This window comes from Sminthopsis crassicaudata, chromosome 1, assembly GCF_048593235.1.
Source record: "Sminthopsis crassicaudata isolate SCR6 chromosome 1, ASM4859323v1, whole genome shotgun sequence".
Taxonomy (NCBI): Eukaryota; Metazoa; Chordata; class Mammalia; order Dasyuromorphia; family Dasyuridae; genus Sminthopsis; species Sminthopsis crassicaudata.
In genome coordinates, this window is record NC_133617.1 from 541,903,846 (window position 1) to 541,917,323 (window position 13,478).

A 13,478-nucleotide genomic window follows, 5' to 3' on the forward strand; every position below is an offset into this window, starting at 1 on the left:
ATCTGAATATTAATAGTCATACTACAAAAGATTAGAAGAGAAGCAAATCACATCCTTTTTATAGCTAAGAATAATGGATAAATTCTTACCCTAATAAGGAATAGAGCCTATTTTGATTATATGAAATTGAAAAGCACAAATAAATTTAATGTATCGAGGATAAGCAAAGTAGGTAATTGAGGAGAAAAAAAATCTTTGTAAAAAGTCCTTGTATCAAGTTTCTCAGCTATATCTTAGGAGTATCCTCTATATACATACACACACAGAGAGAGAAAGCTACATAAGACCAAGAGTCTTTTCCTAATAGATAAATGGCTAAAAGAGAAAAACAGTGATGAGGTCCTGTGTAACTAGGTAAGGCTGGCAAAAAAAAAAAAAAGTACCGATAGGGTTACTTCCCAAGGCAAGCAGGGAAGGGCACAGATGGGGATCAGTCTCAGCCTTACAGTCCCACCACCCCCATGGAGGTCTAGTGTAACCCCGTCTTACTGTATCCAATCAGAAAACAAACCCCCAAAGTTAAATTTTCCCATCTGCCCACAGCTCACATCATCTTTGCTGAATCCTTTTTGGGTTAGCCTACCATGGTATTCTGTCTTGTGATGTCTTTCTTCCCATCCACTCTCCTCCTCATGCCTCATGATGTCTTTCTCCTTATAATAGCCAACTCTTTTAGAGTATTCAACTTCTGCATGGATTTAGCCTCCCATTTAATGCCACACTTCTACCTCATTCCCCTTTTCCTGGTTAACTATACCACTAGAGAACTTGTCTTTTCTATTGTTAATTGTTAAAAGCTAACTATATGCTGTCTCAAATCTATTTAACATTCCTAGTATCCATTTTATGATTTCATTTTGTCTGCAACCTCTTCTCATAAATTAAAAAAGGCTATTACAAATTCATCACATGATCTAATCCCAACATTTGGTACATACACCAATCTCATCATTTGGTTCCCATTTCCAGACCTCAATCTCATCAAAGCTATAAATCAGTACAAACTTTCTGGAAAGCATTTGGAATTATTCAAATGGTGACAAATCCATTCAAACTCTTTAGGTTACTAACAAAAAGAAAGATTTTACATACATCATCAAACATTTATAAGCAATGCGTTTTATGGTAGCAAAGAACTAGAAACAAACAACTGGGGAAAGTCTAAAAAAATGCATGTAATATAAATGTAATGAATATTACTATATTGTAAGAAATAACAAGCCTGAAGAATCAAAGAAGTATTAGGTAAGATGACGCAAAGTGAAGTATAGCACACTTCAGAGATGTTGTGGGTTCTAGACCACTATAATAAAGCTATTATCACAATAAAGTGCATCACATGAATTTTTAATACCCCAATTTATATGTTATGTCTACAGTATAGTCCACTAAGAGGACAATAGCAACAAGTCTAAAAAATAATACACATAGCTCAATTAAAAATTATTGTTACAAAATGTAAATTATTATCTGTGCCTTCAGTATGTTGTAATCTTTTTACAAGTGAAGGGTCTTGCCTTTAATGTAGACAGCTACAATCTGATCAATGTTGCTCTAGGTTGGGGCTGATGTGAATTCTAAACTAGCTTATTCTTAGGAATTACTTGAGTAAGCCCAATCTGCTCTTTTGTCAACTATGATCAGGTCAGTTTTCCAGACTGTTCCATTTGTATAAAATAACAGAAGTCAGAGTCTTTAATAAGACTGTCTATAATCTATCCTGCTTCCAATCAGTTAACATCTTTAAAGACAGGCACAACAATCTTTAGAACAATCTTGATAAAAACTTAACTTTCCCAGACTGTGTTATTACTATAAGTTAAGACAGTCATAAAGTAAACTCTTAATTGCATACAAAAAAAAAGAAGTTAGCTTTCCCAGATTATCTTGATTGGCCTATCTTTAGACAAGTCTGGGACTTGATCAGTCAGGTAGAGTCTACCTGGCTCCTCCTAGATATTTCCCAAACTTCTCCCCCACTCCCAGATTCCTTCCCTTACTCCCCAGATCCTGCCTCTATTCACCCCCTGAGACTTTAAAAACTTTGTCCCCAAAGCAAAGTGCTCATTCATTTGTGGCTCTGCCTTGCCTAGTTGTATTTGTTCAAGCCCATGGCACTATTTCATATAAAATAGCAAACCTTTGTAACTTGTAATGAATGCCCATGACAATTTCTCAATGCTACGAACCAAATCTCTATTACACCATTTTTATAATATTCTTTTACAATTACTTCATATAAGTACTCCTGGTACCTTTACTACCACTACAGGGAGACTACTGTAATTTCTTAAAATAAGAAAACAAGGAAGTTTATCACATCAACTGACTCTTCCTTTCATTTAAATATTTAAGAAGAGACCCTTGTAGGGTAATAAATTAGCCTAATTTCAGTATTGTTTTATCTCAATTAACAGAAGGAGAGAGATAGAAGACTGATGGAACAGTAAGAACATACAAAACATTTATCAATTAAGTTTATTACTGATGTAATTTATGATGTGGAGTTTGGCATCAACTGATGGCAGGCACCAAAAGTTTTGAGTTCAGCCAATGGGAAGAATTCACAATGTCCATTCTCTTTGGCAAGAAGTAGATTTACTTAGGGGAATATGTTACAGACAAAGTGAAGGGATACCATAGACCCCAGGAATGGTAAATATGAAATTTGGGAGAGTTGGGAGAGCATAGAAAGACAAGTCCCTCAGTGGAACTTATCCAGCAGAATGGGACAAGCCAAGAGATTGGGGCATGCCCTTAGCTGGCATCCTGAAAGGGACCTTACCACACTAAAATAGTTATTTGTAAAGAGGACTGCTTTGGATCGCTACAGAGAGTGGCTCTCAGGAGTTTGACATAACTTGATATAACTTTGACATAACAGATTAGACCATCTCTCCAAAGGGTGGGACTACAGAGCTAACCTGATCTCTATCAGAACTTTCTGCCTGCTTGCCTCAAAGATGAATTCTTTAATTTCTCTTGGTCTAAAACAATAATCAGGATCTCATCACTATTTTATATGGGGATAGTTCATGGTGTCCCAAAACAACTAAAACAATAATATCAAAGATCACTGATCACATAACTCTATAGTAGATACAATAATGATGAAAAACTTTAAAATATTATTATATGAATGTGAGCACTGGGGCAGCAAGATGGCGCAGTGGATAGAGCATCAGCCCTGAAATCAGGAAGACCTGAGTTCAAATCCAACCTCAGACACTTAACACTTCCTAGCTGTGTGTCCCTGGGCAAATCACTTAACACAAGTTGCCTCAGCAAAAAAAAAAAAAAAAAAGAATGTGACCACACATTCTTGGGAAAATAGCATTGATGAATTTATTCAATACAGATTTGCCCTAAAATGCAAGTTGAAACAAATTTTCAATTTGTAAAAATACACTCTCTGAGACATAATAAAGCAAAGCATAATAAAATGAGGTATGTTGGCAAACTGAGCCAAAAAAAAAAACAGTACAAACAGTATTATTTGATGACAAAAACAATGTAAATAGAAAGAGAAGCACCATTAAAAAAAAAAAAAATCAAAATGAAATCTTGCAAAATTATTGAAAACAAGCTTACCCCAAAGAAGACATTTACCTCCATTCCTTTGCAGAGGAATGAAACATTATATACACATTTTTTTTTTCTAATGTGCAGAATGGCTTTGATGAATTTCTTGACCCTTTTTTATTAAAAAAAAAAATCATAAAAAAATAAGCTCTAGGAGAGGAGCAGTATCTAATGGGATACAAGGAGAAATATAAGTGATAAAAAAACAAAAAATAACTTTAAAAAAAACCCTGCTACTTAAAACAAGCAAACCAAGAGAGTTAAAATGTGTTCAGGGAAAATGAATTCCCAAGATAGTTTTAATCATTTTTGCATTATCCACTTTTTTAGATTATTTGCACCATTGCTCATCTAAACTGGCACTCAAGTATTGTCTCCCAATCTACCAATCCTTACATACATATATACATACATACACATACATACATACATACACACACACCACACAAAAATAAGTATATGAGAAAATTATGCAACTCCATAGCATAATAATATAACACTTTTTATACTTAAGATATTTAAATCTTCTTGAAGCATTTCAAAAGCTTTACTTTAATTTATATACAAATATTAAATCTATAGCTTCTGGTTCACATTCCAGAAATAATTTAGTATAGATACTGGTCAATTTCACCCTTAAAAGTTTATTTTTAAAATGCTATCTCAAATGTCCTGACTTTTCCTCCCAGTTATATAACCATTTCTTTATACCCATGAAATTAAAAAAAAAAAAAACATTGCTTCAAAAATTATATTTTCTTAGAAGGTTTATGTTTGAACTGCTCAAATCAACTACATAAATTAGTTTTTATTTGTAATAGATATAACAGATTTTGGTTAAGGAAAAAAATTGGGGGAGGTATGGAAGGAAGATGCACAAAGTCATTCTTTAATACAGGGATTTTTAAACTTTTTCTACGTTTGACCCTTTTTTTGCCCAAGAAATTTTTATTTGACACCAGGTATACAGGTATATAAAATAGGTATCCAAACATTTACTGATAATAAATCATAATTTCACAATCCTTAGATCCACTTACAGGACCTCCAGTTTAAAAAGTAGGGCTCTAATTTTCTGTTCAAATTCAACAAGCATTTATTAAGTACCTACTGTGTGCAAACCATATGCAAAGTGCTTGGACAGATAAAGGACACAAAAGACAGATTAGTAGTCTACTAATACTACTGAAAAGAGGTTTCCAAAATAGCTCTACTTAGATACAGCACTGGTGGCATATGCAGGTGGCCTACCTGTGCCAGACCTAAAACTATGTTGTAAAGCAGCAATCATCAAAACCATTTGGTACTAGCTAAGAAACAGAATAGTAGATCAGTGGAATAGGTTAGGTTCACAGGACAAAAAAAGTCAATGATTACTACAGTTATCTAGCATTTCACAAACCCAAAAACCCCAGCTTTGGGGATAAGAACTCACTATTTGACAAAAACTGCGGGGAAAATTGGAAACTAGTATAGAAGAAACTAAGCATTGACTTACACGTAACACCATATACCAAGATAAGGATGAAATGGATTCATGATTTAGACATAAAGAGTGATAATATAAGTAAATTGGAAGAACATAGGATACCTTACCTCTCAACTCTATGGAGAAGGAAGGAATTTGTGACCAAAGAAGAACTAGAAATCATTATTGAACACAAAGTAAATATTTTGATTATATTAAATGAAAAAGGTTTTGTACAAACAAAACTAATGAATACAAAATTAGAATGGAAGCAATAAACTGGGAAAACATTTTTACATTCAAGATAATGAGGAATGTTGGAGGGGATGTGGGAAAACTGGGACAATGATGCATTGTTGGTGGAACTGAACGGATCAAACCATTCTGGAGAGCAATTTGGAACTATGCTCAAAAAATTATCAAACTGTGCATACCCTTTGATCCAGCAGTGTACTGGGCTTATATCCCAAAGAGAGATTAAAGGGGGAAAATGGACCCACATGTGCAAAAATGTTTGTGGCAGCCCTTTTTGTAGTGGATAGAAACTGTAAATTGAATGGATGCCCATCAGTTGGAGAATGGCTGAATAAATTACGGTATATGAATGTTATAGAATATTATTGTTCTATAAGAAATGATTAGCAGAATGATTTCAGAGAGGCCTGGATAGATTTACATGAACTGATACTACGTGAAATGAGCAGAACCAGGAAATCATTATAAACAAGATTATATGATGATCAATTCTGATGGAAACGACTCTCAGCAACCATGAGGTAATTCAGACCAATTCCAATGGGCCAGTGATGGAGAGAGGCATTTATACCCACAGAGCAGGCTGTAGGAATTGAGGGTGGATCAACATAGCACTTTCACTTTTTTTGTTGTGGTTTGCTTTAATTTTATTTTCTTTCTCTTTATTTTTTAACTTTTTGATCTGATTTTTCTTGTGCAGTTAAGAAAATTGTATAAATATGTATGCCTATATTGGATTTAACATGTTTTTGCCATATTTAATATATATTGGATTACATACCATCTAGGGAAAGGGGGAGGGAGGGAAAATGGGAACACAAGGTTTTTCAAGGGTCAATGTGGAAAAATTATCTTTGCATATGTTTTGAAAACAAAAAATTTCAATTTAAAAAAAGAATTTCTTTTTGAACTATCAAACAAAAAGAAAATGTTAGGTTCCTTGCATAGACTTTATTAAAATTGATCAAACAGTATAAATTATGAGAGAAATATGTTATAGTGTGCAGGGAAAGCTGCTAGGTAACCCAGTGACTTGTGGCATTGGGCCAGGAGTCAGGAGGGCCCGAGTTCAAATGTGGTCTCAGACACTACCTGTATGAACCTGGTCAAATCACTTAATTCTGTGTGTCTCTCCTCTTGGAAATCAACTGGAGAATATCTTTTGCCAAGAATGCCCCAAAAGGGGTCACAAAGAATCTAAAAAACAACTAAATAACACCAGCAAATAGTACAGTGGGAAGAAACAACGGGTATGTAGTCAAGATTTAGGTTCAAGCCCCAGCCACATTATTGCAGCCAAGACATTTAACCTTTCTGACTTTAGTTTCTTCATATGTTAAATGAAGGGGCTGGACTAGATAATCTGATGTTTTTTCTTGTTCTAAATCATAACATGATTTTGCAAAACAATGAAGTTATGATGTTTTATGATTCAAAACCAACTTTTTCACAATTACTTGTGTTTCCAAGTAAATAGGAATCCCACTAAATTTTTTTTGTTTTATTACTTGTACTTTCATTTAAAAGAACTTGGGAACTGTGTAATATAGTCAGAAACAAGCAGGCAAAGCACCATTCACCAATAATGCTAAATGATGCAGAGAAAAAAGCTTACTGGCAGAGTGGCATGAACATTTTGAGACACAGGTTTAAATCTTAGTTCTGCTACTACTTTATAATGCTTCATTCTCTAGCATTCTAAAATATCAGAGGTATGCTAAAGGATTTCTAACATCCCTTCTAGCTGTAATGAGCATGTATAATATATTCACTATAAATATCAAAACATTCTAGGTGCTAGTTCCAGAAATACCTATTCTATCCAGTATTTTCCACTAATTATATATCTTTAGCTAAGTCACTTGATTTTCATAAACTAAAACTTAAAAAAGAACATATATTAAATGATTTCCAAGTTCCAACTCTATACCTCTGATTCTATGGCCAGTTTCTTTAACTTATAATAATACTGTCTCTCAAACTCATCATGAGGCAACCTAAAAAATAGATGGTAACATGAGGGGGTAAAGGAAATAATAGAACTCAGACTTATGGTTTCTTCAATTTAGGGAATTCTTGATATAACTCCACCAATGCAGATCTCAGCATCTAAGCTTTTATATGGTTGCCTGGGGCATGAACTTGGCCATGATTACCACCACTAATGTATAAGAGGCAAAACTTGAACTCAGATGCCACTGACACCAAGCTTGATCTCTGTCATAATATTTGCAAGAGCAAATAAGATATTGAGAATGACATCTGTATTCAAATATTTTCATTAATTTAAAAATATTTTGCCCTCTGGTCAAATTACAAGTGCTCAATCTTATTTTCATAACACTCTTATCACTATATACCCTTGAGCATTTCTGATAGATAAGGTTACAATTCTAACATTCTATGATCCTCTGAGACTGTTCACCAGAGACAAAAAAATGAACTCAAGATGTAATCAAGATTATCAGCAAAGTAAGACTGTTCTATGAGCCATTTCTGTTTTTGCTTTATATTTTACCATGTATTATACATACAACATAGCTTAGTAATACAGTAAACTCTCTAGTCAAGAATTAAGATTAGCCAAATTATTCTGATTGTATCACTAAATATACATGTAAATTACACATTTTCAAATAATTGAACAACTGAATAGAACTTCAATGAAATTATAGAGAATTGTATAATACATTAAAGGATGATACTATGGAATGCCATAAGTACAGAGAATATTAAATACAAATAAGTAGGTCCAATTTCTGTTGCAGATATGTGGGCAGAATACCAGCCCTTGAGTTAGGAAGAGTCAAGTTCAAATCTAGCCTCAGATATGATAGTCACTTAACTTCTCTGTGCCTCAGTTTCAATACTTGAATACACTTCAGTACAGTCATAACAATACTGTTTTACACGGTTGTTGTACAAATGAAATGAGATATTTGTTAAGCATTGACCACAGTGCCTAGCACAGGAGACATTATATAAATGCTTATTCTGTTCTACAAGCTGATAATTTGAATTTTTTAATAATTAATTTGACTGACTTACTTACTTAAAATCTATATCAGAAACCCAGAACACTTTTACAGTAACATCCCAACACCCTTATCTTTAAAGAATACAGAGAGGAAGGATAAGAATATTCTCATCAACTGAAGAAGATAAGATTAATTAGATGCTGACTTCACCACAAAGAGAAAAACCAATGTACTAATACTCACTGATATTCCCAAAAGGTGATTTAGCAGAAATTGAAGAGGTGATAAAACTTACCCAGAAACAACTGGTGATTGTCCTGAATACCAACTTTGGAATATGGTGTTGGTAGACAGTCTCTCCTTCAGATTAATAAAAATGGTAAGTTGACATAATATGTTTCTGTAATACAAGCATTTTTAAAATGCTACCGTGGCACTGAGTATACAAGAAGACTTAAATTGTATCTTTCCACTCCATCACATTAGTAACTATGCCTTATTGAAACAATATATAACCCTCAGGAACCTAGCCAGAGTTCTGCATACAAAAGGAGCTCAATGTTTGATAAAGTAAAAACCTGAAATTAATTTTTAAATGACTATAAGAAGCTTACTTTTTGCATAGGAAAGGCAAAGGCATAGCACTATAGCTGGTTTTACTTTCAAGAAGAAACATCACCATCTTGTGGAATTTTAAGATACTGTTCTTCTGACACTTTTTTTTTGCCATGTTATATTTTCTCAATTACTGGGATACAGAAGCTAATTAGCTCTGATTAGCAGAATTTCAAGTGCCAGAATGCCATATAACAGAATTTATGGTCATTAAAACAAAATGACCCCAAGAAAATTTTAGAACAGAGTAAGAATACTAAAGATAGATATCTAATAATTCTTTGTACAAACAAGATCATGCCATAATAGGGGGAAAAAAGTCTCTACATCAGTAGAATGAAGCTCAAATCACACTTTCAACCTTTCTCAGATATGTGATCATTGGCAAGTCAGTTTCTCTGAGCTTGCTCCTTCATCCATGAAATGGTGACCATTCTAAAACAATTAGACTACAATGGGAAGAAGCATTGGTATAAAAAGATGGATATTTTGATTCAGAAAGTTTGGATTCAAACCCAGCTCTTCCACTTCTTACCTACCTGTATGACCCTGGGTAAATCACTATACTTAAACATTCTGGGCCTCAGTGTCCTCATCTGTAAAATAAGGGAGCATTGGACCAAATGACATCTCATTCTATGATACTGACATGCTCTGTAAACCTGAATGTGCTATGTCAATATAAAGTATTATAAAGAATAGTATTTAACACTGTTACTCAAACAAACAAAAAAAAGTCTTAATCACCAAAGGCCATTCTTATTACTCTTAAAAAGTCTCACTTGCTTAAAAATCATCCATTCTGATTCATTCCTTCTGCCATTAAATGTTCAGACATTTTATATCTGCCTTACTAAAAAACACTTAAATGTAAAATTCAAAATCTGGAAGAATAATAAAGAATTTTTAAATGCTTAAAATAAGAATTCTCCCAAACTTAATAAATGCATTGACTTAGTAAAAAAGGTCAAGTAAAAAGTCAATGAACAACAAATGTGATGTTATTATATCAATAGTATACATACATGCCCATACACATATAACATACCTAATTTCCAAGAAAAGCCTTCATCATTATTCAAATAAGCACAAAAAGTTATACCATGTATAGGTACATATATATATGCAGAACTAAGAGACCACCAATTAACCAGTGCTCAGTGTTCCAGTTAACTGAATGCCTTAACTATATAAAAAATCTTTTTTGCTTATAGACCTCTTTGTTTTTGTAATTTTATCTTATATTAAGGTTAACCTGAACATCATGTTACCTTTTTTTTTTTTTTTAACAATTTAGACTTTTATAAGATATTAAAGTTACATATAAAGCAGAGAGATTTGCTGACTACAGAATGTACCCTAAGTTATTTTTAAAAATAAAAACACTAAATTAGGATTGGAAGGAATCTTAGAGATCATTTAGTCCAACTGTCTTATCATTTCAGATAAGGTAAAAAAATTAAACTTGGCTTCTTAAGTTGTGGCTAAGATTTTACCACACTATTACTGTAAAAGTTTTAAAATATAAAATATTAAAATAATAAATACTAATCAAAGTGATTAAATGTATCTTTATGAAAAATATAAAATAAATGATCAAAAATCTTATTGGGGTAAAGGGAAGTATGCAATGTATAAAAATTTCAGCACAGCTTAATACTTCCAATCTCCTGCTATTCTATGCAGTTCAACATAGCAGTTTTAGAGCAAATGCTATGAACTTTTAAAATTTTATCTTTTTCAAAAATTATCATGAAATAATTTTTCTTTCAATAAGTAGTATCTCTTCTACAAAGATACGAATTCTACCTTATCATTGTTAATGTTTACTTCTGAAAATTTTAGATCATAATTCTCATTCCACCCAAATGAAACCATTTCAATTCACATAAAAACAGGAGTAAGCTTCCCTACTTTAATCAATGATTCTAATCAAAGAAAAGTGATTCCTGAGACCCACACACAATAAACTTGTTACATTAATAGTTGATAGTGTTTTCAGTTAGAAAAACACAGAAAAACCTTGTGAAGGATGATGATAACATACTTTAGTATACACATAAATACTTAAAACCATACATCTGCTTTTCTTCATTGATATAACATGGAAACAAAGCTATTTTATTGAAATATTCAAAGACAATACTGCCATCTAAAGGCAAATCTATGAAAAATGTAGATTGTGCTTTTATTCTATGCATCAAATCATAAAAATAGTTTTTAAATCATATGCAATATAACTACTTTTGAAAAAATAGAAATAAACTTTAGAACTTAACTTTAATATCTTCAAAATGTTCAAAAGAGCAAAATATCAAATTAGGTTAAACTTTTACATCTCAAAAGGAATTCTAATGTAACCCTATTACCAGATTTTGAAAGAAAAGTATTTGCCATATTTCATACTGTGAGACTAAGGCAAAGAGAAGGAAGGGAATTTAAATTCCACCATCTTCAGGAAGAGAAAACTCAAATTGTTACTTAGAGCCCAAGAATAAAATATTTACGACACTTTATATATTAAATCATAGTGTTCTTTACATGTTTTTCAAAATTTTACAGTTAGCTATCAAACTTAGCCAAATAAGACCTAATATCTGACTAAAAGTTAGAATTTTTCACTTAGAAGTGTGAAAAATACCCTCACTTTTAGTCATATATTTCATTAAAAAGTGGATAGAGCATCAGCCCTGAAGTCAGGAGGACCTGAGTTCAAATATGACTTCAAACATTTAATACCGCCTAACTGTGTGACCCTGGGCAAGTCACTTAAACCCTAATTGCCTCAGCTCCTTCCCCCCCTCCAAAAAAAAGTTATGCAATTACTTTTCTTGACTCTTTTAGAATCCATTCATTAATACTATGTCCTTTTTGATCCAAAATTAAGAATACCTAATGGATGTCATTGACAATTTTTTATGTTGTTAATATCCACATACTTTATTCAACACCCCAAATCGTTTTCTTAGCATAACAAGAATTCTGAGACTTTTCTTAAAGTTTTAATAAGCAAGCAGTGTCAATATAATTTTCAGTGTTGAGCCAAATATCAACAATATATGTCTGAATTGTATAGTTAAATAAAATACTTGGTTATCAAGGCTTGCATCTTCATCTTTATTTTGTTTTTCCACTGACCACATCTACCCAGTTAAGTTTATAGTAAGGTGTCTTTCAAAAGGACCTTTTTAGTAGTTCATGATCTCCTAATGTTACAGTACTATATATAAACAGTTGCTTACTTTTTATAAATCAATATTTGAAAAGCTTCTTAGTTTTGAATTAAAATATATTTGCTTCATTTACAAAGAAAAAATAAGCAATATTATGAATACAGCACAATTATAAATGTACACACTATAATATAAAAAAGTTTTCCAACAAACACGTAACATGTATACTTACAAATTTGTTTTCCTGCATGTATATTTTCTGCAACTTCAGACAGCCCTTAGCTATAACAATCATTCCTTCATCTGAGATCTTGTAACACTGGCCAAAATGAATATCTTTCAGATGTTTGCACTTTGAACCCAGCTGTAAAGAAAAACAACTCAGTTGAATTTTTTGTTGTAGGGGTAGTGATTGTTTTTGAGGAGATAAACTAGTAGTAATGAAGATGTAACTTATTATTATTATTATTATTATACCTACATAATTTTTTGCATACAACAAGCAACTTATCCTGTGTCAAAATGTGCCAATAAAACAATTATTTCTAATTTTTAAAAAAATTTAAGTCTGTTTCCTAGCATTATAAAAACCAACATTTTTCAATACATTCATTCTAAACTACTTCCTAAGGTTCTTCCCTTGCAGCCCTTATGTGCCAATCATTTTGAAAGTTTAATATTTATGTTATTTTACTTGAGCCCTCAACATTAGTTTTAATTAACTTAAACTTGTACCTAAGTGCACAGGAAAATTTAAAGTCATCAGTGAAGTTTAAAGAAAAAAAATTATTCAAGTTAATGATAAAAGGTAGAACTAATGATTAGAATTTATTCTTTAAAAGACTGATGAGCAATAGAATACTAAAATTTACTTTAAAGCTATGAGTATTTCAGTTATCTACTGTTGACAAACAAGTATTTTACTGAACATTTATTATGTGCAAAACATACCACCATATGCTGTTACAGGGGCACAAAGAAATAACACTGACCAATGTGTGTGGTTATTTTACCTGTATTCAATGCTTCAAAAGTTAAAGCTGGTGACAAAAATTGAGAAAATGGAAGCATGCTAGGACACAGAGGATCTAACACCCTTTATAAAAACTCAGTCAGGGTTTTGAAATGTACCACTACAATATAAGCTAGAAAAAACTCAATTCTAGATTCTCCCAATCTAGGAATCTACAGAAGAAGCCCCAATATCCTAGAGATCTCAAGCCAGCCAAGCCACAGATGGAATGCAAAGAGCAGATTCATGAAGCATGAAGATCAAGGCACATTCAGCAACTCTGACTACTCAGATCTAATACCTAGCCCAAGCTTTTCCCAAGATGTGTAGCTTTAGGAGTCTAATTAGGAAGAGAAATTTTCATACTTTAGGACATTCCACATGAGTCCAGTCTG

General features: G+C 32.4%; 1 protein-coding gene across 1 annotated transcript in view; it reads right to left on the reverse strand.

Annotated features, from left to right (window-relative positions):
- The window catches only part of FBXL17 (F-box and leucine rich repeat protein 17), a 528,599-nt gene that overhangs the window by 479,516 nt on the left and 35,605 nt on the right, over positions 1-13,478 (reverse strand). Inside the window, exon 4 of the mRNA XM_074281924.1 lies at positions 12,304-12,435. Coding sequence (XP_074138025.1) covers positions 12,304-12,435 — 132 coding nt within the window. The remainder of the gene's footprint in view (positions 1-12,303; positions 12,436-13,478) is intronic.